Consider the following 26,852-nt stretch of genomic DNA (forward strand, 5'->3'; position numbering starts at 1 on the left):
ACATAGTTTGGGTTTTTTTATATTTTAGCCCAATTATGCCTTAGCTTTGAATGCTAATAATAATGCTTGCTTTGGGTTTTCTATTATATTTTTGACCCAACTTTAATGGAGAAACTAAAATGGCTGAAAAGGGAAACTCGAAGAAACCCAAACTCTTTGTTATTTTGCAAAAGTATAATGGCTTTCGAATATTGCTTTTTACCTTTATATAATATTACTACTACTTTATTTATTGTTTTGCTTTACACTTCGAAGCAAATTCCCCTGTCTTATGTCTCTTTTCTTCTCTTTTTGTCCTCTTGTCCAAAATACTTGGGAATTTCCTTGAAGTAGTGCTGCCTTAACTGAAATTAGAAAAAAATAAACAGCAAAAGACCATAAACTCTGTTATCTTTGCAAATTAATCCATTGGAACTGAGATCAAAGAACTTGGATTCTAGTAGAATTATATTCTGGTTAATAGAATGGCGGCGGCTGGGAGTGCTTCGTGGCAGCCACAAGAAGAGGGGTTAAAGGAGATCTGTGGATTACTAGAACAGCAGATTTCGCCTTATTCTTCAGCTGATAAGTCTCAGATTTGGCAACAGCTTCAGCACTACTCTCAGTTCCCTGATTTTAACAACTATCTCGTTTTTATCCTTGCACGAGCTGAGGTTTGTTTCAGCTAGTTTAGTAGAAATTTTCTCTTATTTCTATTTGAATTTATGTGTTTCTTGAGGAACTGGATTGTGGGTATTGACTGGATTTCTATGTTCTTTGGTCAAACATGTCTACTGTGATGTAGTTTTGCTGATATATTAGGTGTTTAATACACTAGCATATTACCAACACTTGTTTACTTTCTATATGCAGGGACAATCGGGAGAGATTCGACAAGCAGCTGGCTTGTTGTTGAAAAATAATCTCAGGACAGCATACAAGTTAATGTCGCCTGCACACCAGCAATATATAAAGTCTGAATTATTACCTTGTTTAGGAGCAGCTGATAAACATATTAGGTCCACAGTTGGGACTATTGTAACCGTGGTTGTTCAACAAGGGGGAATTCTTGGGTGGCCTGAGCTGTTGCAAGCTCTTGTCAATTGCTTGGATAGCAGTGACTTAAATCACATGGAAGGTGCAATGGATGCATTGTCAAAGGTATGCAATGAGTAATCTTCTAATTTCTATCATCATTGGATGGAAGTCGTCATATTGGTAATTGTTGAGAACCTTAAGTTAAATCAATAAAAGTATGTCACTGTAATTTAGTCTATAAGCTATTTGAAAATATTCAGTATGTCACAGTAATTTAGTCTATAAGCTATTTGAAAATATTCAGCATCTAGCAATGTAGCAGATGATGCTTTGACCTTTTAGAACTAGATTCACTTACATATAAACATGTATTGTCAGTGGAACAAGATTCTTGATGCCTACAAGTTCTACTTATTTATTTTCCTAGTTCCGGTCTTCTCTTCTTAAGATGCTTATAGCTTATACACAAAGTTTCCTTATGAAAATCCATGATATTCTAAATATTGGAAACCTGTTTCAAGTACTAAGGTTCTTTTGTCACTCAAATACAAGAAGCTACGAACCCTGGTTACTGCTTTCCGATGATCAAACTTTTAATCTAGCTGAGAAAAACTCCTACAGCAAAGACATGTTTCAATACTAAGTATGTACCATACTAATTACACTTAATTCATCAACCATTGTTTTGTAAGACAGATTTGTGAGGATATACCACAAGTGCTAGATTCAGATGTGCCTGGGTTAGCTGAAAGGCCTATCAAAATATTCCTTCCTCGTTTATTTCAGGTTAAATGTAGTTCCTTGTATTAAAATTCCATCATGCATTTGTCAATACTCTATTTTTGTTGCTAATTATTATTATTATTTTCTATGAGCAGTTTTTTCAATCTCCACATACTTCTCTGAGAAAGCTTTCATTGGATTCTGTAAACCAATACATTATGTTGATGCCTTCCGTAAGTTTTAACTTGAAATTTTGTATTCTTACTGATACTTTTGGGGCAGTACTTGATACTATACATTAATATCTTGCAGGCTTTATATACATCCATGGATAAATTCCTTCAGGGTTTATTTGTCCTTGCTAATGACCCTGCTGCAGAAGTGCGGAAATTAGTGAATCATTTTTCTTTCTCCTCTTGTATTCTTTTTTATAGTTATAATTAAGTCTTTTGCATGGAACTCTTAAATCTGTTGTTAGCATTGATATATAGAATGCAGTATTAGAGTTAGACATGTTTTAAAACTAGTCTTTGATGTTAATGGTCCTATTTCTTTTTCCTGCCATGAGACTATAATCTTGCTGGATTCTGCTAATACATGTATTAAATGGGATACTACACCAAGAACTGTTTGTCTCCTACTAAATTTTCTTCTGTATAAAATTGGCTATTTTTAATATTTTGAGTCAGTGATGACTACAAAATGCAATCTTGTTTTTCTAAGATTAAGCATATTTAGATCAATGTTTTTTTTGCCAAATGGTCAGGTTTGTGCAGCATTTGTCCAGCTAATTGAAATCCATCCATCCTTTCTGGAGGTCGGTATATTTTGTTGATATATTTTAGTCTATATGCCACTGTCTTGTCTTCTTTTGCCAATTCACTGATGTGATTTTCACTATTTCTCAGCCACATTTGAAGAACGTAATTGAATATATGCTGCAAGTCAGTAAGGACACTGATGATGAAGTAGCACTAGAAGCATGTGAATTTTGGTAAATTTCTACTTTATGCATTCCATGTGCAAATCTCTGATATATAGACTAGGAGGTATTCTAAAACCATATAATTTTGATTGCTTTGGCATATTGACAACTTCTACTTAATAGTGCCATAATGTGAGTTAAATATGTCGGAGATCTTGGGCGTGTGCTTATCCCTGCATGTCTGCCTCTATGTGCCATTTATGTTGTAAATTGAACTGTAGTTTCCAAGATTTTGAATATCATAGCCATTATCCATCATATTCTTAATCCTTTCTGTTAGAAATATAGATTCATTTTCTTGAATCTGCACAGGGACAGGAACGAAGGCCATGGATAATTGGATTTAATTTTACTAGCTTGAAGCCCCCCTTCCCTGCTAAGTGTTTATGATTCAACATTGATCGTGATTGGCAGGTCTGCATATTGTGATGCACAGTTACCGTATGAGAATTTGAGAGAATATTTGCCACGTCTAATTCCGGTATGCTAATACTTTGCTGTCTTTCATATTTTGATTCTTTTTCTCTTTGCAGATCCATACAATGTCCTTATGATTGGTTTTCATGTATCTGTTATTTTTTTTTTTTGTAGATTTTATTGTCAAACATGGTTTATGCTGATGATGATGAATCACTTGTTGATGCTGAGGTTATGTCTTGTTAGCTTCTGCTTTCAGATTATTTGACTTGGCAATTATAATTTGATAATTTACTTGGGAATCGTTCATTGTTGTAGGAAGATGAGTCTCTTCCAGACAGAGATCAGGTTAATATAATTTATTTCAGCTCTCAGTTTTCTAGAATTTGTCAGATATCTGCATTCTGTCTTGCTGAAGTTGGTTCCTAATATATCCTCTCATAGCATTTCCTCTTCAGGATCTAAAACCTCGATTTCATACACCACGATTTCATGGTTCTGATGATGCAGACGACGATGTAAGCATTTTTTTTCCTTTCAGCAACTAACATAGCTAAGTTCTATATGTCTGTTAGTTTTAGAAAAATCGGTTCCTTAATGAAACTGTTTCCTGGATAATTCGGTACAGGATGATGATTCCTATGGCATATGGAACTTACGGAAATGCAGTGCAGCGGCTCTTGATGTTCTGTCAAATGTGTTTGGAGATGAAACTCTTCCTACTTTGATGCCTATTATTGAGGTAACTTACCTATTGGGGATGTCAAAGTATGATCATGAAAATTGTAACTGTTTTAACGTTTCCATTTATGTTATTGGCCATCCATCATCACCAATTGGCATGTTGCATTATATGTTCATCTTGGCGAAAAGATTTTAGGTCAGTTCGTTGCATGAACATTTCAGAAGATCAGCTTGTTTCTTTCAGAAGAATCTACAAACTTGAGTAATTTGCTATGATATGGATATGCTAGCTTGAATCACAATGTTATTGCTGTTAACAACAAACTTTTCTTATATGTGTGCATGGAAATTAATTATGGAAAATAGTGATATTTGAAAGTCAGTTGACTTTTGTTGAGGGGGTCGGCTCTCTTTTTGTGAGAAGTCTTTTAAGTGTTATCTGTTGAACAACCGACCGGACCCTCGAACAGTGGAAGTATTGTGCCTAGGATAACTATACTCAGTTTTATCCCCGAGTGTTTGTCTCCCGACTTTGCGGAGAGCCTTTGACGGGTTTACTTTAGTGGGAGCGCCTGGTCCACCAAGGAAATGTTTAGTGTTTGGCCTTGGTGAGGTTTAAACCCATTCCCTTATATGGCATTGGTGGGTAAGAACACTACCACTTGGCTAGATGGTGGCGAGGTGCTCCCTAAACTCCGTTAACCTGTTGGGCTCTTGTCGGAATTGGGAGAAAAAACTCGGGGATAAAACCGAGCATAGACACCTCGGGCACAATACCTCCATTGTTTGAGAGTTCGATTGGTTGCTCGACGGACAACACTTCAAAGACTTCTTCTGAAAGAGAGTTGACCCCGTCAACAACTTTTAATAGGAGTTTGCATCAAAATCTATTCTTTTGGTGTTGAGCTATTTATTTACATGGTCTTAACTGTTGAATCTGCAGGCCAAGTTATCTGCTAGTGGTGATGAAGCTTGGAAAGATAGGGAAGCTGCCGTGTTGACTCTCGGTGCAATTGCTGAAGGTTGCATTAATGGTCTTTATCCTCATTTGTCTGAGGTAATTATTGTTTTTGTCTACGTTTTTGATTCATCTGTTTTCATTAAATAAATTTGTGCTCATAAATTTATAATCACCGCATTTAGCAATGGTTTTATTTTACTCCTATTTGTCATGCAGCTTGTTGCATTGATAGAAAAACATATTTATATGTGCAGATTGTAGCATTTCTAATTCCCCTTTTAGATGATAAGTTTGCCCTCATAAGGAGTATTTCTTGTTGGACACTTTCTCGATTCAGCAAATACATTGTTCAGGTACAGATGAAATCTTTCTGGCTATTATTCATCTATTGTTCTTGGTACATATCACTTCACAGAATTCTGTGGTTGTGACTCTAATGTTTCATTTATCTCAGGATAGTGGTAATAAAAAGGGGTATGAGCAATTCGATTCAGTTCTTACGGGTCTCCTGCGAAGAATATTGGATACTAACAAGCGGGTGCAAGAGGCTGCTTGTTCGGCTTTTGCAACACTTGAAGAGGTTGTTATGAATCTGCTGCATGAATTGTTGGTTTTAGGATTTAAATTCTTATTGATATCTAATAATGTAGTTTATAGAGGTTTATATCAATAAATCAAGTGGAGTCATTTCATAATCCCCCCATTACTTCAATAATATCAACATTGTTTTATTTATTTTCAGGAGGCTGCTGAAGAGTTGGCACCGAGGTTGGAAGTGATTTTACAGCATCTTATGTGCGCTTTTGGCAAGTATCAGGTTGTTTGATGGCCACTACATTATAATAAGCTGTTTTTAGTGTTGCAATTATGACTTACATGAGACCCGGCACTGTCAGTTGTTGCCTTCCTTTAATACCATATGCTGCTTCATCATCACCATCGGATAAAACTTCTTGCTTACTTATGTGTGTATAAACATTTACAGAGACGGAATATCAGAATTGTTTATGATGCTATTGGAACTCTAGCAGATGCTGTTGGAGAGAAATTGAATCAGGTATTTCAGTATGCTACTGCTAAAGATGATAATCATGTTCCTCAAACTTTTGTCTCTTCCTTCTAATCTATATTAGCCTTGTTATGCTCAAAAGTTATTTCATTTTTTGGTGGGTTTTATTTGTTTGCGGTAAGATGATTCTCTCCCATTGACTGGCTTTATCATTTGCAGCCAGTTTATCTTGAAATTCTGATGCCACCACTCATTGCGAAGTGGCAGCAGGTTTCAAATTCTGACAAAGATCTCTTTCGACTGCTGGAGTGCTTCACGTCCATAGTACAGGTCGGTTAACTGTTCTTTCACCTTTTCATTTATTTATTTCTTTTATAAGTAGTTATTGCCTAGATGGGCAACTAAACATAGAAGTGAGTACAAACAATCAGTGTACGTAATTTCTTTTAATCTGCAATCACCTAATCACCATAACTTTTTAGAACAATTTATTATTAGTATATATCACTCCGGTTTTATGCATTTGTAAGCTATATTCATCGATATACTGATATTAGCAGATATATCTTGTCCTCCTTGTTCTTGTAATCTAATCCCTTGTTTAAGAAATTTGCTATATTTTTCAACAATATGATGTCTGTACAAATTTTTAGTAGAGTTACCATTAGGATTAATGTATTTTACTTTTTCAGGCATTGGGTACTGGATTCTCTCAATTTGATCAGCCTGTATTCCAGAGGTGCATAAATATCATCCAGACTCAACAACTGGCCAAGGTTTTATAAATCGACTGTTAATTTCTACTAATCGACAATCATGTTGAATTAGTTTTTCATTTGTGCTCTCTGCCCTTCATGGTTGGCCAATGATTTCCTATATATTTTTTACTCAAATGTGATTGATCTCTTCCATTAAGCAGTATATTGACTAGTGCCTTGCGGAGTGGCTTGTTTTCTGTTCCATTACCTGGTTAATTTTATTGATGATATAACGGTAGCATGTGTTAGCTTTTGATGTATATATGTTTAGCCAATACATGTGAAATTACATTTTGTAGTATATATATTAAGTACAGTGGTAAAAGTACCATGGAGGGCCCCTCTACGAAAAAAATGGGCAAATTAGTCCTTATACACGTTAGATCAAGAGCAAATTGGACATTCTATTAAAAATTCTTTCTATTTTTACTGTTAAAAAACTGGTCCATGTACGTCAGCATGAGGTGCACGTGGCATACCATGTGTAACTGTTTGGTTATTTCGTCAACCACATCAGTTTTTAACAGTAGAATTGGATGAAATTTTTAACAAAAAGGACTAATTTACTCTTAAATCCAACATACGGGGGCTAATTTGCCCATTTTTTGAGTAAATGGGCAAAATGCAATCTGACTCTTAGTATATGGGCCTCCATGGTACTTTTACCTAAGCATAGAACCCTTCTTTCAACTTGTGCTACTTCCATCTTATTAGCATTAACAGTAAAGATATTTTTTCCGACATAGTTTTTTGAAGACATTGATAGAAATTTCTATTGCAGGTTGATCCTATTTCAGCTGGAGTTCAGTATGATAAGGAGTTCATTGTGTGCTCACTTGATTTGCTCTCTGGACTTACAGAGGGCCTTCAAGGTGGAATAGAGAGTCTGGTACTTGCTTTCTCCTTTGCTCTTGATGAAAAAAACATGTGGTCCAGATATTGGTAAATATGTTATATTACAATGTGAACTGGTATGTTTTGTGTTGTTCACATGGACCTTATATGCAGGTTGCACAGAGCAATTTAAGGGACCTGCTTTTGCAATGTTGTATGGATGATGATACCGATGTGCGACAAAGTGCCTTTGCACTTGTTGGGGACCTTGCAAAAGTAAGTTCAAATCGAAACCTCCCTTTTTTCATAATCCCCCCTCCTCCCTTTTGGTGTGGTTGAAGCTGATCCACTTTATTCATATGTTGAATTTGATTAGGTTTGCCCTGTTCATTTGCGTCCTCGTTTGTCTGAATTTCTTGATGTTGCAACTAACCAATTGGTAAAGTTTCATATTGGAATTCCATATCTCAGTTTACCATCTTTATAGTTTTACATAGTATATGCCCCATGCAGACCACTCCCAAGTTAAATGAGACCATTGCAGTGGCAAACAATGCATGTTGGGCCATTGGAGAGCTAGCAATTAAGGTATGTGTGCTCTTCATTCACCCCCCTTTGGTTTCTTTGATGTCTTGTTTTCCCTCATTTATCGTCACTGACTATTCGACTTTAATTTCAGGTTCGTCAAGAAATTTCTCCGGTTGTCATGACAGTGATCTCATGTTTGGTTCCTATCCTTCAGCATGCAGAGGTAATCTTCCCTTTTTGTTGGTGAATTTTGTTGGCTTGCATGCCCATATAAACATAACTATGGTAAAAGTATCATGGAGGCTCTTGTAATAGGAACCGGATTGCATTTTACCCATCTACTCAAAAAATGGGTTAATTAGTCCCTGTACAATAGATCAAAGAGTAAATTGGTCATTTTGTAAAAATCTCATCCATTTCTACTTCTAAAAACTGCTCTCTGTGTCAGCATGAGGTACATGTGGCATGCCATATGTCATTGTTTAGTTATTGGGTCATCCATGCCAATTTTTAACAGTAGAAATAGATGAATTTTTTAACAAAAAGGATCAGTTTGCCCTTTGATCTAATGCATAGGGGCTAATTTTCTCATTATTTAAGTAGAGGAGGCAAAATCTAACGTGACACCTAGGATAGGGGTCTCCATGGTACTTCTACCACATAATTACCTGTTTGTGCATTAGTGCCTTGACGATCATGTTGATGCCATTATCTCATATGTGTATGATCAGCAAGGGGTAAACAAGTCAGTTGTTGAAAATACTGCAATTACTCTAGGGAGACTTGCATGGGTGTGTCCAGACCTTGTATCACCACACATGGAGCATTTCATGCAACCATGGTGTATTTCTTTGTCTATGTAAGTATCGATTCATTTCCCTTATGATTTCTTTTCTTGATGTACTGTTAAGCTACTGTCGTGGTGCGGTTTAGCATTGTCTTTATATCAAATAATTTGTGGCAGGATACGTGATGATATCGAGAAAGAAGATGCCTTCCGAGGTCTATGTGCAGTGGTATGCATCTCTTGTTCTAATCATCATCATTAACTCAAAATAATCTAATTTTACCTGGATGACACCCAACGTTTTCAGGTCCGAGCGAACCCATCAGCTGCTCTGAGTTCACTTGTTTTGATGTGCAAAGCTTTTGCAAGTTGGGATGTAAGGATGCTGTTAATAAATATTTTAGAGGGTTGTCTATGTTAAACTAAAGTTGGAGCTTTTTGACATTGTTGTATGCCTGTAGGAAATAAGGAATGGAGAACTACATAATGAAGTTTGCCAGGTCTTGCACGGTTATAAACAGGTGGGGGGTTCCTTGTAATTTCCTGATTATTTTTATCTTTATATATATATATATATATATATATATATATATATATATGTTAAAATGCTAAAAATCCTTTAAATATTTCTGATTGCATGTATTACTTCATTTGGGGTAAGTGCAAACACACACATATTTAGCAAAAGTTGTCTTTTTCTATAATTTGATAGGATATCTTAATTGCAGTAATTACTATTCATTCGAGGATGATCTATATTTTGGTTTATTTATAGAAACAAATTATATTATGCATTAGACTAAGTTCATTCACTGAATTGTTGCAGATGCTAAGGAATGGGGCATGGGACCAATGTATGTCTGCATTGGAGCCACCTGAGAAAGACAAACTATCAAAGTATCAAGTATAAGATCTCGATAAAACTATCAAAGTATCAAGTATAAGATCTCGATTATCATCCATACTTGTCAGTGTTGTACGGTCTCTGTTGGTATATTTCATGCCTTCACACGGTGGTACTGGAAAAAAAGATGTTTTTCCCTAGGCAAAAAACATCACTGCTCTTCGCATTAATTCATTGAAGCAAACTCATTAAGAAATTTACACGTGGAGCCTGGTTTCAGCTTTTAAGGTAGGCAGGCAGGCAGCCCCCAAAGCGTCATTTGTTTGGTATTTTTTTTGTAATTGAAGGATTGAATTTTTTTTAAAAGCATCATATTCAAGCATTGCATCATTGTTTTCGATTGATGAAATGTTGGTGTTTTAGTTAGATAGGGTTTTGATCTGTGAATTCTTACAGGCTTTTTTTGTACATGGGCTTTGAAGTTGATATTATTAGAAGTTCTGGGGTCCTTTTCTTTTTTGCAGCACTGAGATTGGGTTCCATAATAAATAAATATTAGGTGTTTTGAAAAAAGCCTTGTTTTCTTAGGTACTCATTTTTCTAATTATATGTTTAAAATTGTATTAATTATTTTTATTTTATGTTTAACTATTTTAAAATATATGTGTTAAATCTTACAAAATATTAAATAATGTGTTAATAAGTAGGATGGTAGACACATACTAACTTAATATATAAATAAAAACTCTCACAGCAAAATAACAATTCAAGCTCCCAAATTATTGGGTTAAAGCAGATCCAATACTTTATCAGTAGATGTAGATAAATTCATCAAAAACATGACCCGTTGTTATTCGAAATAAAGAAAACAAAATTGGTTCAGGAAAAGAAAGAAAACTACTAACTGTAGAAATAATCATGTCACAAAAGCTCATTTTATACCAGCAAAAATTGGGTTAAATAATGGACAATAATGCTGTACAGAAGTGATGAAAATGCTGGGAGGGAATCGCCAACATAGTTGAAAAGCCTATGTTTCTATTTATCTACTTTGCTGCCTTTCTAAGAGCTGAGAAAAATCCTCCAGAAGATTTCCCTTCATCTCCTACCTGTTTTTTTAAAATTCGATATCAATGTTCATGTTGTTCGAGTTATTGCAAGTATATAAACTATAACATGTGCACAGAATGAAAACAAACCTCCTTGGAAATCTGCTGTAAAATGCCTATGATTTCAGAAAAATCAGGTCTTAGTGTTGGATCTTGTTGCCAGCATCTCTCTAGCAGTTGAGTGAGCTTCGGGTTAGTGTTCTTTGGGATTGTCGGACGTAATCCCTGGAATCAATATCAATGACAAATCATTACTTTTATAGGTAAATCAGTTCTTATACATTAAATTAAAAAGTAAATTGATCCTTTTGTTAAAAATTTCTATCAATTTTTATTGTTAAAAATTTACCTACTCTTTTATCTAACATATAAAGACTAATTTGTCATTTTTTTGAATAAAAAGAATAAAATACAATTTAACTTCTAATACAATTCCTCTATAGTCCATAATACTTTTACCACTTTTACGTGATAATAATTTTGTTCTCAACCTATGCTATGAAAAATAATTATCAACATTGCATTGAGAAAAAAGTTGACGAACCTTTTGAACCACTCCTACAGCTGCTTGTAATGGGGTTAAGTATTCATATGGAAGCTGACAATGGAAACAAAAGCAGCAAGGTGACCATGGGATTCAACAACCCAAAACAAACAAAAACACATATCTTAATGCATGCATACCATAAACATATAATCAAAAGAAAAGATAATTAATCCAGCAATACCTTTCCAGTTAACAACTCCCATAACATGATTCCGAAACTGAAAACATCGGCCTTGTGATCATATGGCTTATGTTCAATGACCTTCAATGCAAAACAAAGTGTTGTAGGATATCCAAGATGACAACAATCTCAATTCAAATGGTCGCTACTAGCTACTACCAATTAATTATCTAAAGATGAAAATAAAAGCAACAATGAATACAGAGATATCCAAGATGCAAGTAAACCGGTTCCCTAATGTATGTTTAGTGTAGGGTTGTAAATGAACATGGCGTTTGATAAATAATCCAAATTTCTGTTTGTTTATCAAGATAAATGAACAAATATAAATAACATTTTTATAATCATTTTTATCTTGAAGAACAAAAAGTAGGGTTAAGAGCACACCTCTGGAGCCATCCATCTATATGTTCCAGTTTCAGCTGTCATAACTCCAGATTGAACTTTCACTCTAGCAACCCCAAAATCAGCAACCTTAACCACCTGTAATATGCAAAGCATGCCGTAGAATCACAATGAGAGGAACTTGGAAAAAGCTGAGGATAAACTTAAGTAAATTCTAGGGACTGACTTCATTTTCATCCATCAGAAGATTTGCAGCCTTCAAATCCCTGTGGATTATATCATTTTGGTGCAAGTAGCTCATTCCTTTGGAAACATCTATTGCAACTTTAAGCAATGATGGAAGCTTGAAAACACCCTTCTGTTTATGAAGATAGTCATACACACTTCCACCACACATAAATTCTGCAGAGAGAAAGAAAATGAAAGAACATTTAGAAAACAGTATATCCAAGGATGAAAGAACAATAGTCTTAAAATTCACTTTCATCTAGCCAATAAAGAATCATCAGAATACCTGTTACAATACACAAGGTTGGAGGCTTGGTACATGTACCAATAAATTGTACTACATTTTTATGCCGAACTTTCCTGCAAAATTTGAAGGAATTTGTTGATTAAAGGAGCAAATTAATAATGCAGTCATCCAAAAGAAGGATTCTATTTTGATCAATGCAGTCATCCAAAAGAAGGATTCTATTTTGATCAATGCAGTCATCCAAAAGAAGGATTCTATTTTGATCAAGTATTAAAAAGCAGTGGATTTCATGATGAAAGAAAGGTAAAATATTTGAAAACTGAGCAAGGATGTCAGGCAAGTAACTGCTTCCTAAATGGACACTGATATGCATCTATAAACATAAAGAACAGCAATTAGAGAAGCCAATCATATCAGCTAATACAAACCTCATAATAAAGACTTCCTGGGCAAAGTCTTTCTGTATATCAGCATCTACACGCTCTGGCTTGAGGACCTTAATAGCCACATCCTGACTACAGTAAGTACCTTTATACCTGAAACAGGGTAACAAGGACAATGTTATTAATGCTCAAAAGGGAGAAAAAGGATCAATTAGAAATTAATTAATTCACTTACAGATCCCCATATGACCCAGATGCAACTTTGTTCTCAAACTTCAAGTGTCTAGGATCAATTTCCCAAACATCACTCCCATCATTAGGAATTGCAACATAATTCTGATCACCTTTGGTCCTAGTCTCCTCGCCCTTTGTAGGAGAAGTGGGAAGTTGTTTCAGCCAAGATTGCTTCTGCATAAAAACCAGTTGAAAGTAAAGTCTGATTAGAGTTGCTCATAATATAAAGCCCAAACTTTCAGTTAATAAATTCTGACTCTCACATCAACATTTCCGTTTCTTTATAAACATTTTGCATTTAAGCATACTGTTAGGATTGTAGTAAGAGTTATTTTGTCACCAAACCTGCCAATCATAAAATTAGTTAAACCTTTGTTTAGCATTGGATTCACAAATTAGAAAGAATTATCATGCAGAGGGGGCCTTTTAAAGCTGATCAATTTTATAGGCATCATCATCTAGTGCTTACATGAAAAGATAGACAAGACGAACAAAGGCCAGGAACAAAAATGTTTCATGAAATTAGTCCTATTAACCAGTACTTTAGCATAATAGGGCATGACAAAATGATGAGTACATTCAATGCAAGTGAACTGTAAGCTTTGCAGATAGAACTAACACCATGACATTCCATAATCACTTTAATTGTGGGAAGAAACACCTTAGCAAAAGGAGAGATCTTTCACTCAAAAGTCTCACACGTAATTTAACACACTTTAAAACTGCCGTAATGAATTACCTCAATTTTTAAGAGATCCTTTTCCAAAGCATCTTTAAGCTGCTCCGTTTCCTGACAATTTAATATCATAAGTCAAGTAAGTCTAAAAAACTTATAATATTCTGATAGGTCAATGTTTAAGCTTAATCCTTCTAATTGCGCAGCAATCAGCAATCATATGGTTCCCCAACGGAGTTTCAACGACTCCCAAGAAAATAAACAATTACCATCTAAACTAACAAATGACAGAATTCATAAATTGGGAATTTTGAGCTATAATAAGGATACTTTGTAGACATCTAAAATAAAATATACAAAAACCAATCTCCAGAGCTGTTATTCTTTCTTTTTTAGTTAAAGGGTCATTGTAAAAAATAATTATGTCCTTAGCTACTGAAGTAAGATATTAAAATGAAAAGTACCTCATATGGCCAACCATCAACAACAAAAACATCTAAGGAATAACCATCAACTGTAGAAAATGCATGTGCTTCCTGGATGTTCAGCCCAATCTCAGCCAGCAATGCTGTCAACTGCAAATATTGCATGGTTATGCCCCAATGGAATTAGAAGTAATATTACATAGTTAAAAATCTAAAACTATTTGCACTTCACATGTAAGCTCATAGACTCTCTAGAGGAGTAATTCAAGCATGGGTAACAATATAATGATTGTAGTTTTGACATGAAAAAAGACTAACCAGTAGCCAGAGAACAATAAGCTTCCAGTTACTTGTACCAAGGACCCAGACAGACCCTAAGGCGTACTTTTTTATCAACAACTTCATTCCTAAATAATATAAAAGTCTAACCATCTCGATTTCTTGAAGCATCAACTTCAAAATAACAAGTATATTCTGTAATTCCACGAATAAACATATACTTTACCTGACTGAGAAGTTTTGGTTTGTCTTCTGTCGAAAATGTAATTTCATGCATCGGCCTGCATCTCCAACAATTGGAAAAGAATGCAATTTTCACCATCCAAAATGATAGAAAGTATTTACAAGATTCACCCAAAAATTATCCAAATATCAGTAGAAAAATAAGCCAGAGGGACAGAAGCTGAACATGTCATCACAAATGTGCATAAACAACTCAAACTTAAGTCAATAAAAGATAGCACGTGTGAAGCACAGCTCTGAGGTAAGAAAACTTGGTCCTATACAAGAGTCTGTTCATTAATGTGCTCCTGAATATTTAAAAGAACCAATACCTGATATTCAAAAATGGTAAGTTAATCAAGTACAAAAACAAAGCTACCACTAAGACATTAACTTAACCCATCATCCCTTGCATAAGGACATTTTAAGACATAAATAAATACCTGGAAAAATGTGAATTGCCATGTTCAGAATTATCTCCATCTTGATCAGCAAGGGATCCGAGATTAGGTGAGGAACCAAAGGCAGGTGGTGGATGTATGCTGACAATTGAAAAGCCAGTCGAGAGTTGTTATCATCGTTAACACCAGCCAATGTATAAAATGAACAAGCAAAATATCGAAAGAAAAATATCAAGAGGCAAATAGATTATACAAGCCTTAAAGACAAGTAGACATATGAGAGCTGTTTCTAAGAAATTAATGCATGTAAATTATGGTATGGATCGTAAAAGTTTTTCTAAAGCATACATTTGTCTGTTAGACAATTTCCTAGAACTTTGAGCGGATTCCTCACTCGGAGAGTTCCCATCAGAGGTAGATTGCACCTACACAAGAAGGTAATCATCATGGTACATTTGATTATACTAATGTCTAGGAATACCAATTTTTTCAACTATACTAAGAACGTAGAGAAAATCTTAGTTCTTAGTTATGAAATGTAACTAAAGAAGAAAGAAGAGGAAAAACAAGTCACCTGCACGAGACGAACTTCCATTGCGAGTCTATTGGCATGATCATGAGCCAAATGCAGTAATCTTTGGTGCATAAGAACATCTTCTGCTCTTTCCACATTCACATCCAATGCATAGCTGCGATGTATAATCAGCTCAGCTTAGTTCAAACAGCTATTTATTTGTTCAAAAAAATGGATTTTCTGATGAATGAAAAGAAAAGCAAACTATCAAATCTGCTTCAGTTATTACTTGATTCTGATATCATCAAAGCAAAGAAAAAAAGACGATATTAATCCACTGATCGAAACTAACAACAAAACCTTAACCTATAAATTTTCCTATTAACCGCTAGAGAATTTTAACCATAATTTTAATCCAAACGGTTCCTTAACTCCAACGCTATCTATAATTCTAAGCACGAAACGCAAACAGGAAAATAAAACGCATCTGAGATTCAGTATCTCGATTAAAAAAAATCATAACTACAAAAAATTATATAAAAATAAAAAAGACTGAATACGTTGCCTTATTTCAGGTCGTATTTTATGCATGTAGTAAATTATGAAGGAAAAAAAAAATGCTATTATACCGAGTAGGAAGGCGATCGAAGTGAGTCCAGAGTTGGTGGTCAAAGCCGGGCCAATCAGCCTCTTCTTTATCGGATCGTCGAAGCCGTCTGAGCACCTCATTGTAGACGTCAAACTTTAGCCGCTGTTTCTGGCTTTGCAACGGCGGCGTATCGTTAGCTTTGCTCCCGCAACTCTCGGTATCCTCCATCACCATTGGCTTGAGAAAAAAAAAAAAAAAGCGAAAGCGATAAAGAAAAGCGTGAATGTGTTTGTGATTGTGATTTACGTTGAGTTTGTATCATACATGGAGACGCATATTTAAAGAAAAAGAAAAAAAAAAGAGAGATTTTACTTTTTTTGGTTTTGTTTCCTAATAGTTTTATTTTAGTTCCGCGGGTAAACTGTATTAACAAAACAAGCTGCTGAGGTGGGATAATACCATAAACCTGATCCTTTTTTAGATATTCTATTTTATATTTGCTTGGGGATATTTAATGGATAAGATTTGAGATTACTGTGGGTAACGCCCACGTATCTCATTTCTGGAGGATTAACATTGTTTTTTAGAGTAATCAGTAATTAATATAAGATTATCAATATCTTTTTAATTTCTATCTTATACTCAAATCCATCCCCCATTAATTCCGTGTGAAATATAATGGATTAATTTCCTTTTTTGTATTTTCATTTTATAATTTTATTAATTAATTTAAATACTTAATATAATAAAATTAATGCAATAGTCCACATATTTTTGTGTGCCAACTACATTCTTAATCAATAAAGACGCTAATTAATCACTTGTTATTTTGGATAGCTGACTGTTTAAAATATTAAATTATGCAAGGACGCGTGGTTGGAGGAGAGGGGAGTTGAGTCAACTCAGTTGACCCTCAAGGACGCATTTGATTAAGGATAATTCCAGTCTGATGAATTACTTGACGTGGCAATTTGGCATTTGGACCTCACCCACCCTCTTTATAATTTTTATGATCACAATTTGGAAAACGTAAAACATGCTAATTAATTGGATCAAGGTTTTATACGGAATCAATATATATTCTCCTCCTTTTAAAACTTCATAAATACTCGTTTTGATTTGATAATTATTTGATCCAAATCTAAATTTGGTAATAATTGACTTGAACCATCTATAAATCTTATTGAATTTTTTATTTTGATATTTTTATTATTATATCATATTATTATATTTAATTTAATATATTATTAATTCTAAATTTAATTATTGAGCGAAAGTAATTTTAAGTATAAAATTAATAAATGTACTTAAAAATAAATATTCAAAAGAATGAAGACCATAGGAAAATCCGAGCAGGCCAGCGACACTATAGTTTAGCGCAATTTGCAGCATTTGGGCAACTCATGGGTGAACAATGTTCGGAAAATGGCGGTAACAACAAATTGATTAAATTACACTAAAGTGATTAAATTCTTAGTAAATTTATATTTTAGTTATTTATTTTTAAAAATTATAAAATAGTCATTAAATTATTTAAAATTTTCATTCAAGTCATAAACTATTCATAAGTTTTTATTTAAATAATTGAGATGTTAAGTTTTTTTATTATAAAAGTTAGGTTATTGAGTTTTAATAAATTTCGTAACCAAAATGTAGATTTAGTAAGAGTTTGGTGACCTTAAGTGTAATTGACACTAATAAATTTCGGGGACAACATGGAGCCAGCCAGTGCCAATGAAAGCAACTCGTCTCCAATCTTCTTACCACAACCACGATCACTTGGAACCCAAGAAGTAGGGAACACAGTAGAGGCAAGCATTAGCAATGAAGTCAGCAAAAGCATCGGCAGCAGAGCTCTGCCGGGCGGGGAAGGCATGGAATATTTGATAGAATGGAAAGACGGTGATGCAGCCTCTTCATGGATTTTATAGCTAGCCAAGAGACCCATGGAGGACAGCGGCTGACGGCAAGGCTTTCTTTGGCGGCAGGGTATGTAAAGCCAAGCTTTTGTTAGATCCTAATGTGGAAGATGACAGGGGTTTGAGTCACACCATTACATTCATTAGCTTTAGCTAAACAGATTTTACAGGGGCTTGAAAGTGTAATAATAAAGGTTTTAGAAGACTAATTAGTAAACAACTACCTACCGGTAAATTGAAATTTTATTGCATTAAAGAACCTACTACAACACTATAATTACTAATTAAGCCTTTGCTCATTTCATAAGGATATCGACATATGACATGAATGTTGTTCCAATAGGGTCGAAAGCGTGTAAATTATTGTACTAAAAAATCACACAAAGTTCAATTCCCAGGGAAGAGAGGTGGATCACAAGGATCTCTTAAATACCAAGTCTTTCCTTAGTTAGAATATCCCTTTTATAGTAATTTAATAGCACAATAAATACTACTATTATACCCTCAAATATTGAAAGAAAAATAGGACAAGAAAGAACACAAGAGTTTTAACGAGGTTCGTAAATTATACCCACGCCCTCTGCACTAACACCGATGATAACTTTACTATCTCCAAAATATTACAAACAAATAGAATTCCTTAAGAATTCTCAAATGGGAGAAGAGAGAAAACTAAGAGAGAAAGATTGGTTGGGATAATTTGAAATGAGAAATGAGAAGGCCTATTTATAGTTGAGGTTCAAGGACCAAACAATAAATAGCCCATTATCTCAAGGACCAAAAAAAATTATCCCATGCCACTTTTTCAAAGTCAACTTTAGGGTGCTAAACTTGCACCACTTTGGATTGTTTGCCATTAAAATTGTCTACCATTAATCATAATGTTAACAATTTCCACCTTGAAGATTTGATTAGGATAATCACATCTTCACACACTTCCTTCAACTCTCCAAATTCGATAAAGCTATCTTTTGTAGTGCCTCCAAATGCGCTCTCGAGCGCCATACACCTGAAGGTGCTCAAATTCTCAGGATGTTAATCAAGTTCAAACAATGATTAAACTTGATTGTTGTTACCACCTTGGTCATCATATCTGCGGGATTATCTGCTGTCGGAATCTTCTGAAGTAGAATTTTTCCTTTTTCAAAGACTTCCCGCACAAAGTGATATCTTACGTCGATATGCTTGGTTCTTGAATGATAGACTTGATTTTTCGCTAAATGAATAGCGCCTCGATGTCACAATATAGACTAATGTGACTTTGAACAACTCCCAAGTCTTTCAACAATCCATTAAGCCAAATAGCCTCCTTAGCGACTTCAGAATCGCCATATATTCGCCTCTGTAGTAGACACACCATCAGAGATCGTAAGGTAGACTTCCAACTCACTGGGCTTTAGCAAGAGTAAACAGATACCCGTAGTTGAACGACGTTTATCTAAATCACCAAAGAAAGTCGGAATCAACATATCCAACTACAAACCGACCAAGTGCTTCATCCCGCTCAAAAACTAAACCAACATCTACGGTTTTCAAGATACCGTAGAATCCATTTCACAGCTTGCCAATGTCCTTTTCCAGGATCATGCATATACCTGCTCACAACTCCAACAGCTTGTGAAATGTCAGGCCGCGTACACACCATCGCATACATCAAACTCCCAACTGCATTTGTATATGGGACTTTTGCCATATATTCTCTTTCTTCTTCAGTTTTCGGAGATAATTGAGCACTAAGTTTCAAATGAGAAGCAAGTGGGGTACATACATGTTTTGTGTTTTCATTTACACCAAAACATTGTAATACCTTTTTCAGATATTGCTTCTGATTCAAGCAAGGCTTGCCTCTCTGTCTATCTCTACTTATCTCCATGCCGAGAATCTTCTTGGCCTCACCTAGATCTTTCATCTCGAACTTTTGATTCAACTGAGCCTTCAGCTTATCTATCTCTTTTTGGCTCTTCGAAGCGATTAACATATCATCAACATACAAGAGTAGATAAATGAAAGATCCGTCATGTAGCTTTTGCAAATACACACAATTGTCATATTTGCTTCTTGTGTACTTCGCTTTTCATAAAGCTATCAAATCGCTTGTACCATCGCCTCGGGATTGCTTCAATCCATATAGCGATTTGTTCAACTTACAAACCCAATTTCTACCACCAAGATCTTTGTATCCTTCGGCCGAGTCATATAGATCTCTCTTCTAACTCACAATGCAAGAAAGCCGTCTTAACATCAAGTTGAGCTAGCTCCAAATTCAACTGTGCTACCAAGGCCAACAAAATTCTAATGGAGGAATGCTTCACAACAGGGGAAAATACATCATTGTAGTCAATTCCCTCCTTCTGAGCGTAGCCTTTAGCTACCAACCTTGCCTTGTAGCTAACATCTTTCTTGCTAGGAGATCCATCTTTCTTTGCGAATACCCACTTGCATCCGATTGCTCTTTTACCTTTCGGTAATTGCGCCAACTCCCAAGTATTGTTCTTCAGGAGAGATTGCATTTCTTCATCCATGGCGCTTTTCCATTTATCACTTTCTAAGCTTTGCATTGCTTCTTGATAAGTGATAGGAATATCATCATCAACAACGGGAAGGGCATAGGCCACCATATCAGTAAATCGAGCAGGTTTACGAATTTCTCTCATTGGCCTTGCAACTGCAACTGGTTCTGGTGTACTTAATGATTCTTGGGTCAGAACCTCTTCAACCTCTAGTTCCTCCATTGTGGCTGGAGAGTTAGACTTATTAACTGGGCAAATCCCCATCTGCTCAAACTCCACCTGTTTTGGAGTACACTCCACCTGCTGTGGAGTATCGCTTGTCTGAATATTTTCATCTACTACCTTTTTCAATGTGGCAAATTCATCAAAGGTAACATCTCTGCTACAGATCATTTTCTTTGTGTCTAAGCACCAAAGACGAAATCCCTTCACTCCAGAAGTGATTCCCATAAAGAGAGCTTTCTTTGCCCTCGGATCTAACTTTGACTCCTTCACATGGTAATATGCAAGTGGATCCAAACACATGTAAGGAATCATAATCAGAGCCGGTTTTCCGCACCATACCTCCATAGGAGTTTTTCTTTCTAATGCGATGATGGCAAACGATTAACAAGATGGCCAACAGATGTCACAAATTCACCCAAAATTGCTTACCCAACCCAAAGATTGGACAACATACATCGAACTTTCTCCAAGAATGTTCGATTCATACGCTCTGCCACTCCATTCTCATTGGTGTATCCCTAATCGTGAAGTGTCGAACAATACCATACTCTTGGCACACATCAAGAACGGATCACTTCTATATTCCTCCATTGTCCGTCCTAAGCCGCTTGATTTTCTTGCCATCGGTTTTCGATCAAAGTTTTCCATTTAAGAAAAACTCCAAGCACTTCATCTTTAGTTTTCATGGTATACACCCAAACTCTTCGGAAAAGTCATCAACAAAAGTAACAAAGTAGTGTTTTCCTCCCAACGAAGATGTTTTGAAGGCTCCCAAACATCTCGAGTGAATATATTCCAAAATACCTTTTGTATTATGGATAGCAGGTCAATTTCACTCTCTTTTGCTTTCCCGAACACAATGCTCGCAAAATTTTAATTTGCAAGCCTTTGCACCTTTCAACAATCCTTGCTTTGCTGAATTTGCAAGGATTTTTCACTGCATGTCCCAACTTCATATGCCACAACCGCATTGAGTCCAATTCTTTGTTGCTTGGAAGTCTGCAATGATCGCTCCAATAACTGTACTACCTTGGTAGTAATACAAGTTATTTTTCCTGATGCCCTTCAATATCACAAGTGCGCCAGATGTCACTTTCAAAACCCCATCTCTCATATTAACAACTGAACCATTGATTCCAAGGCTCCCAATGAGATGAGATTTTTCTTCAAACTGGGCACGTACCGAACATCAGTTAGAACTCTGGTTGATCCATCTTGATTCTTTAATTGGATTGAACCTATCCCAACAGTTTTACAGGCATTGTCATTGCCCATATAAACAACTCCTCCATAGTTCTCTACTATCAGAGAACCACTTCCGGTTAGGGGACATATGATAGGTACAACCCAATCCAATATCCACTCATCTGAATGGAACGACGATGATGATGCAACCAGTGATAATTCAGAGTCACTGGTATCATGCTTTGCAACACAAGCATCTACAGCAGCTTTTCCCTTATTCTTCAGCTTTGGACAATTTTTCTTCCAGTGGCCTTTCTCATGACAAAAGGCACATTCATCTTTCCGAGTCTGGACTTTGACTTTGATCTCCCCTTTTGAGTTTTCTTCCGAGTGTATGAACGACCTCGGACTACTAAAGCTTCTGTATCTCTGATTGAGTTTTTCTGTTTGTCCTTCTTTCTCTGCTCATAATCAGATAAGGCCGCATGACTTCGCTCGAGATATATCACTCTGCTATGAAGTAGAGTAGTTTCTAGGAACTCAAACTCCTCGTGAAGTGACCCCAACAAAGATCAAAGCCAAATCTTCATCTTTGAATGTCGCATCCATATTCAAAGAAATCGGTGACTAACGATTAAATTTGGTGATGTGATCATTCATTGTGGTACTTGGGACGTAAGTGAAGCGAAATGTCTTTTCTTCAAGTGGAGCTTATTTTGACTGCTTTTCTTCAAAAATTTTCTTCAAGTGCCACCCACAACTTCTTTGCAGATGTCTCCTTTGAAAAAGCATACCTCTTCTCGAGAAAGGCATGATCGAATTGTGCCACATGCCAACCGATTGATCGCCTTCCAATCTTTCTCCCGTACATCATCTGGTTTCTCTTCATCAATGGCAATGTCTAGACCTCGCTGAAAAGGGCATCTAGAACCTCACTTTGCCACATACCAAAATGGCCCGTGCCATCAAAGATCTCCACTACCAATCTTGCATTTGCAATTGTCGGTCTTGTCCACATGGACGATGTTGAAGCTCCTACACCGACCGCTTTCTCCATAATCTTTCAATATACCTAAGGAAATCTTTTCTAATGTGGAAGATCACTAAACGCAACCACAGAGCATACTACGATTAACCTTCGCTCGATACCACTTGTTGTTCCAATAGGGTCGAAAGCGTAAATTATTGTACTAAAAAATCACACAAAGTTCAATTCCTGTGGAAGAGAGTGGATCACAAGGATCTCTTAAATATCAAGTCTTTCCTTAGTTAGAATATCCCTTTTATAGTAATTTAATAGCACAATAAATACTACTATTATACCTCAAATATTGAAAGAAAAATAGGACAAGAAAGAACACAAGAGTTTTAACGAGGTTCGTAAATTATACCTACGCCCTCGGCACTAACACCAGATGATAACTTTACTATCTCCAAAATATTACAAACAAATAGAATTCCTTAAGAATTCTCAAATGGGAGAAGAGAGAAACTAAGAGAGAAAGATTGGTTGGGATAATTTGAAATGAGAATGAGAAGGCCTATTTATAGTTGAGGTTCAAGGACCAAACAATAAATAGCCCATTATCTCAAGGACCAAAAAAAATTATCCCATGCCACTTTTTCAAAGTCAACTTTAGGGTGCTAAACTTGCACCACTTTGGATTGTTTGTCATTAAAATTGTCTACCATTAATCATAATGTTAACAATGAATAATATTGTAAGCAAGTCCTTGAGACATAGAAAAAACCTTCCTTTGACATTAACAATTAAAAATTTTGTTGTTCTAACAGGAAGAAGAGGGAAAAAGAAAATTACATTCAATATAATGTCATTAAGGTTGCAGGAAAATGTGACGAGCATCAAATAGTAAGTAGTAGATGAGAAGAGAAAGGAAACAGGGCTAAAGAGCTAATGGCTAATGCAATGGAAGGTTCAACAACAGCAATGACCTTGCTGCAATTTTCTACCTTCAGCTGACAAATGAACATAATGAAATGGGTCTTTGATTTGCCATTACTTTAATGGCCATTAAAACACAAGGTAGAAGTGAACTTTATTAACCGCCTGTAAAAACCCAACAATTGATAAGAGAGCAACGAGACCTTCCCTTCCAGTTTATGCAATATAAAAAGTTGTGTAGTAAATCATTATGATGATTAAGGATATGATGTAACACTCACCACCCTATTTAATGCACAAATGAACATAATTTATGCTTTTTTCTTTTTTTCTTTTTTGCATTGGGGTTTCATTTCTGTGACAAGAAGGATTTTTCATATTGCAAGCTGCCATTTGCATTATTTGGGTAATGGAAGCTGCTTTTGATAATACAGCTTTGAAGGGAATACCTGAAGCTCTCAAACTTTTAACCTGAAACAGCAATATGCATTTTGCTTTAGTCAGTGGAAAACAAACAAATAAATGCTGTTTTAGCAGCAAGATCGGCTTTTTGGCTCTTTTGTAATGAGAACAAAAGGAACCCATAGCTGCAAAAGCACAGCAAATATAGCTAACACCTCTTCTTTGGTGAATGCTTTATGATGAACTTATCAGAATAATCAGAAAACCAATCATCAAATAGGTTATAACCTCATGCCTATTCCCTAAACATTGGTTCTTGAATTTTATGATTGAAAATGGAAAATGAATCTTCTGAGTTAATATGTATGATATTAAATACATATTGTTCCAAAACTTCATGTTTCTTGTATGATATCTATTAGTCCATTATTTTTAGTTATTAATATGGGTTTTCTTTTTCATTTTTTTTTGCATGGGAATAAATTGTAAAATATGGTACGTTAAATTAATATATATATATTTTTAAATATGATTTTTGAGAAGAAGAGTCAATTTTCTTTGCTTATAAAATAGAGGCCCGTAGCCTGTTTCATTCTTACTTTGTCCAAAGTGAAGTAAAGGAGCTTGCTTGTCCCTTTTTTCCTCTCTCTAAAGCCCACTTTTGGTATAAGAGTAAGCAAACGAGGGAAATATCTGTGGAGATTTGGACATGAAAGGGGAAGTTTTGAAATCAAGATTCAAGAGGGTATGTGTGTTTTGTGGGAGCAGTACTGGCAAGAGGAAATGTTACAGAGATGCTGCAGTTGAATTAGCCCAAGAGTTGGTATACACTCAAAACACTAAAGCATAACCCTTTTCTCTTTTGATCACTTTGTTGTTGTTCTTTACTTGTTTTGTTAATGTTAGTTTAATGGGGTTTTGGGTTGTTTTTGAAAGGTGGCAAGAAAATTGGACCTTGTTTATGGAGGAGGGAGTACTGGGTTAATGGGTTTGGTTTCACAAGCTGTTCACCATGGTGGAGGCAATGTTCTTGGGTACACTCACCACTCTAGTGCTCATTTAATGTTTTTCATTTTCTGGGTGTTATGTGATTTCAATGTATGGACCATCAAATTTTTTTATGTTTGTTGTTAACAGGATCATTCCTAGAACTCTAATGAGTAAAGAGGTGCAAATCAGATGCTTTTGTTTCCATTTTTTAACCATTCTTTTTAAATATTTAATCTTTAGCTTTCCAATGATGTTTTGAGAATGTCTCATTGGGTTGTGGAGCCGTAGATAAGTGGTGAAACTATTGGGGAAGTAAGGGCAGTAGCTGACATGCACCAAAGAAAGGCAGAAATGGCCAATCACTCTGATTGTTTCATTGCCCTACCAGGTCCCCCATTTCACTCTTAAATATTATTACAAGTAATTTCTGTCCCAAAACATGCCCACATAGTGCTAGTTTTGCTTTCTTGTTTCATTTCAGGTGGCTATGGAACTTTAGAAGAGTTATTAGAAGTCATAACGTGGGCTCAGTTGGGAATCCATGACAAACCCGTAAGAAAAACTTTGCTTTTTATTTTTTTTAAAAGGAACATACTTTTCAAGCTTATGTCTTTAAAAAGTTGAAACCTTTTTTGGGTTTCCAACAGGTAGGTTTGCTTAATGTTGATGGCTATTATAACTATTTACTTACTTTCATCGACAAAGCCGTGGATGATGGCTTTATCAAACCTTCCCAACGCCATATCTTTGTCTCTGCACCAAATTCTAAAGAACTGGTTCAAAAGCTTGAGGTGAGTTATTCATATATAGAAATAGACAATATGGAGGTTTAAAAAAGCAATCTTTACTACATTGGTGGCATGTTTTATTGTGTCTTGTTTTGTTTGTAAAAAGATGACAGTGTTTTTTATTTTTGATTAGGAGTACGTGCCTGTGCATGATGGTGTCATTGCTAAAGCAAGTTGGGAAGCTGAGAAGCAGCAACAGCTGGCTTTCACTGCTACTACTACTACTTTACAGACTGAGATCACTCTATAAGGGAGAGACATGAAAATGGAATAACATAGAAAAGAAGCAAAAAAAGAGAGGGTAGTGTTTTAGGCTCTTAGTCTTAGCTTTTTACTTTGATTGTTGGGTCATATATATATATATATATATATATATATATACCAACCATGCCATTAACAATATGGTAAGGTTTGATTAATGACAAGAGATAAAGAAAGTTGACAGAAGTGGTCTTGTTTTGGTATTAAAAGAGGTAAAGCTCATTTACTTGGGCATTTAAGTTGTATTTTGGTTATCTATGATGATGTAAAATATCATATATGTAGAAAGAATAGGTAGGCTTGCATTACTTTTGATGAAAGTTTTACATATTTTGTTCTTAGTTGGGTTGGGATCTGAATTTCAGACTACAATACTACCATTGCTACATTCTCCAGCTCATTTGCAGGAACAGTGGTATTTTTGAACTATAACCGCTGATTATGATATAATTGCTAAGCTAGTCTTTGACTAGTTCAAGTGGTGAGGTGAAATCACTAGCCATTTTCCCGTGATATTGATATGTTATTTGCATTATATGATATTAATAAGAGTTTTGTTAGCCTTTGGGGATCGGGGGGACTTTTGCTTGAACATAAATGGAAAGCTTCATGATGTGATTGTTTCAACCGTGTACATGCATTTCAATGAACAGCTTCAAGAAATCAGTCATTCATCCCTTGGAACTCATTTATTTGATGATTTTTGAGTTCTGAATAAATGGTTAAAAAAATTGTAACTTAA

General features: G+C 35.4%; 3 protein-coding genes across 4 annotated transcripts; 2 read left to right on the forward strand and 1 right to left on the reverse strand.

The window, feature by feature from the left end:
* The first annotated feature begins 196 nt into the window (after positions 1-196).
* LOC108483582 (transportin-1-like) lies at positions 197-10,120 on the forward strand. 2 transcript variants are annotated; one of them, XM_017787058.2, is made up of 29 exons: positions 197-653; positions 853-1,140; positions 1,714-1,803; positions 1,896-1,973; positions 2,053-2,133; positions 2,507-2,557; positions 2,649-2,734; positions 3,140-3,206; positions 3,317-3,373; positions 3,461-3,490; positions 3,601-3,660; positions 3,771-3,884; positions 4,770-4,883; positions 5,042-5,140; positions 5,242-5,367; positions 5,530-5,604; positions 5,773-5,844; positions 6,016-6,126; positions 6,489-6,572; positions 7,336-7,443; positions 7,563-7,664; positions 7,765-7,827; positions 7,902-7,976; positions 8,068-8,139; positions 8,648-8,775; positions 8,881-8,932; positions 9,011-9,079; positions 9,165-9,224; positions 9,530-10,120. In XM_017787058.2, exons 1-29 carry the CDS (start codon positions 465-467, stop codon positions 9,611-9,613), a joined length of 2,685 nt encoding a protein of 894 aa, XP_017642547.1. In that variant the 5' UTR covers positions 197-464; the 3' UTR covers positions 9,614-10,120. The 2 variants fall into 2 exon arrangements, with proteins under 2 accessions (XP_017642547.1, XP_017642548.1); XM_017787059.2 differs by having other exon boundaries at positions 2,053-2,121.
* Positions 10,121-10,374: 254 nt separating this feature from the next.
* On the reverse strand, positions 10,375-16,404 carry LOC108483584 (serine/threonine-protein kinase STY46-like). Its single transcript, XM_017787061.2, has 16 exons — positions 15,968-16,404; positions 15,399-15,513; positions 15,173-15,249; positions 14,867-14,965; positions 14,428-14,482; positions 13,962-14,072; positions 13,561-13,611; positions 12,823-12,995; positions 12,633-12,740; positions 12,244-12,317; positions 11,956-12,131; positions 11,772-11,867; positions 11,385-11,465; positions 11,201-11,254; positions 10,747-10,881; positions 10,375-10,656 (listed from the first exon to the last, which is right to left on the reverse strand). Exons 1-16 carry the CDS (start codon positions 16,159-16,161, stop codon positions 10,594-10,596), a joined length of 1,662 nt encoding a protein of 553 aa, XP_017642550.1. The 5' UTR covers positions 16,162-16,404; the 3' UTR covers positions 10,375-10,593.
* Positions 16,405-24,603: 8,199 nt separating this feature from the next.
* Positions 24,604-26,482, forward strand: LOC108482489 (cytokinin riboside 5'-monophosphate phosphoribohydrolase LOG5-like). The gene is made up of 7 exons (XM_017785625.2): positions 24,604-24,894; positions 25,008-25,105; positions 25,209-25,239; positions 25,350-25,449; positions 25,543-25,613; positions 25,709-25,852; positions 25,983-26,482. The coding sequence occupies exons 1-7, from the start codon at positions 24,781-24,783 to the stop codon at positions 26,097-26,099; spliced, it is 675 nt and encodes a 224-aa protein (XP_017641114.1). The 5' UTR covers positions 24,604-24,780; the 3' UTR covers positions 26,100-26,482.
* The last annotated feature ends 370 nt before the right edge of the window (positions 26,483-26,852 follow it).

This window comes from Gossypium arboreum, chromosome 1 (assembly GCF_025698485.1).
Source record: "Gossypium arboreum isolate Shixiya-1 chromosome 1, ASM2569848v2, whole genome shotgun sequence".
Lineage (NCBI taxonomy): Eukaryota > Viridiplantae > Streptophyta > Magnoliopsida > Malvales > Malvaceae > Gossypium > Gossypium arboreum.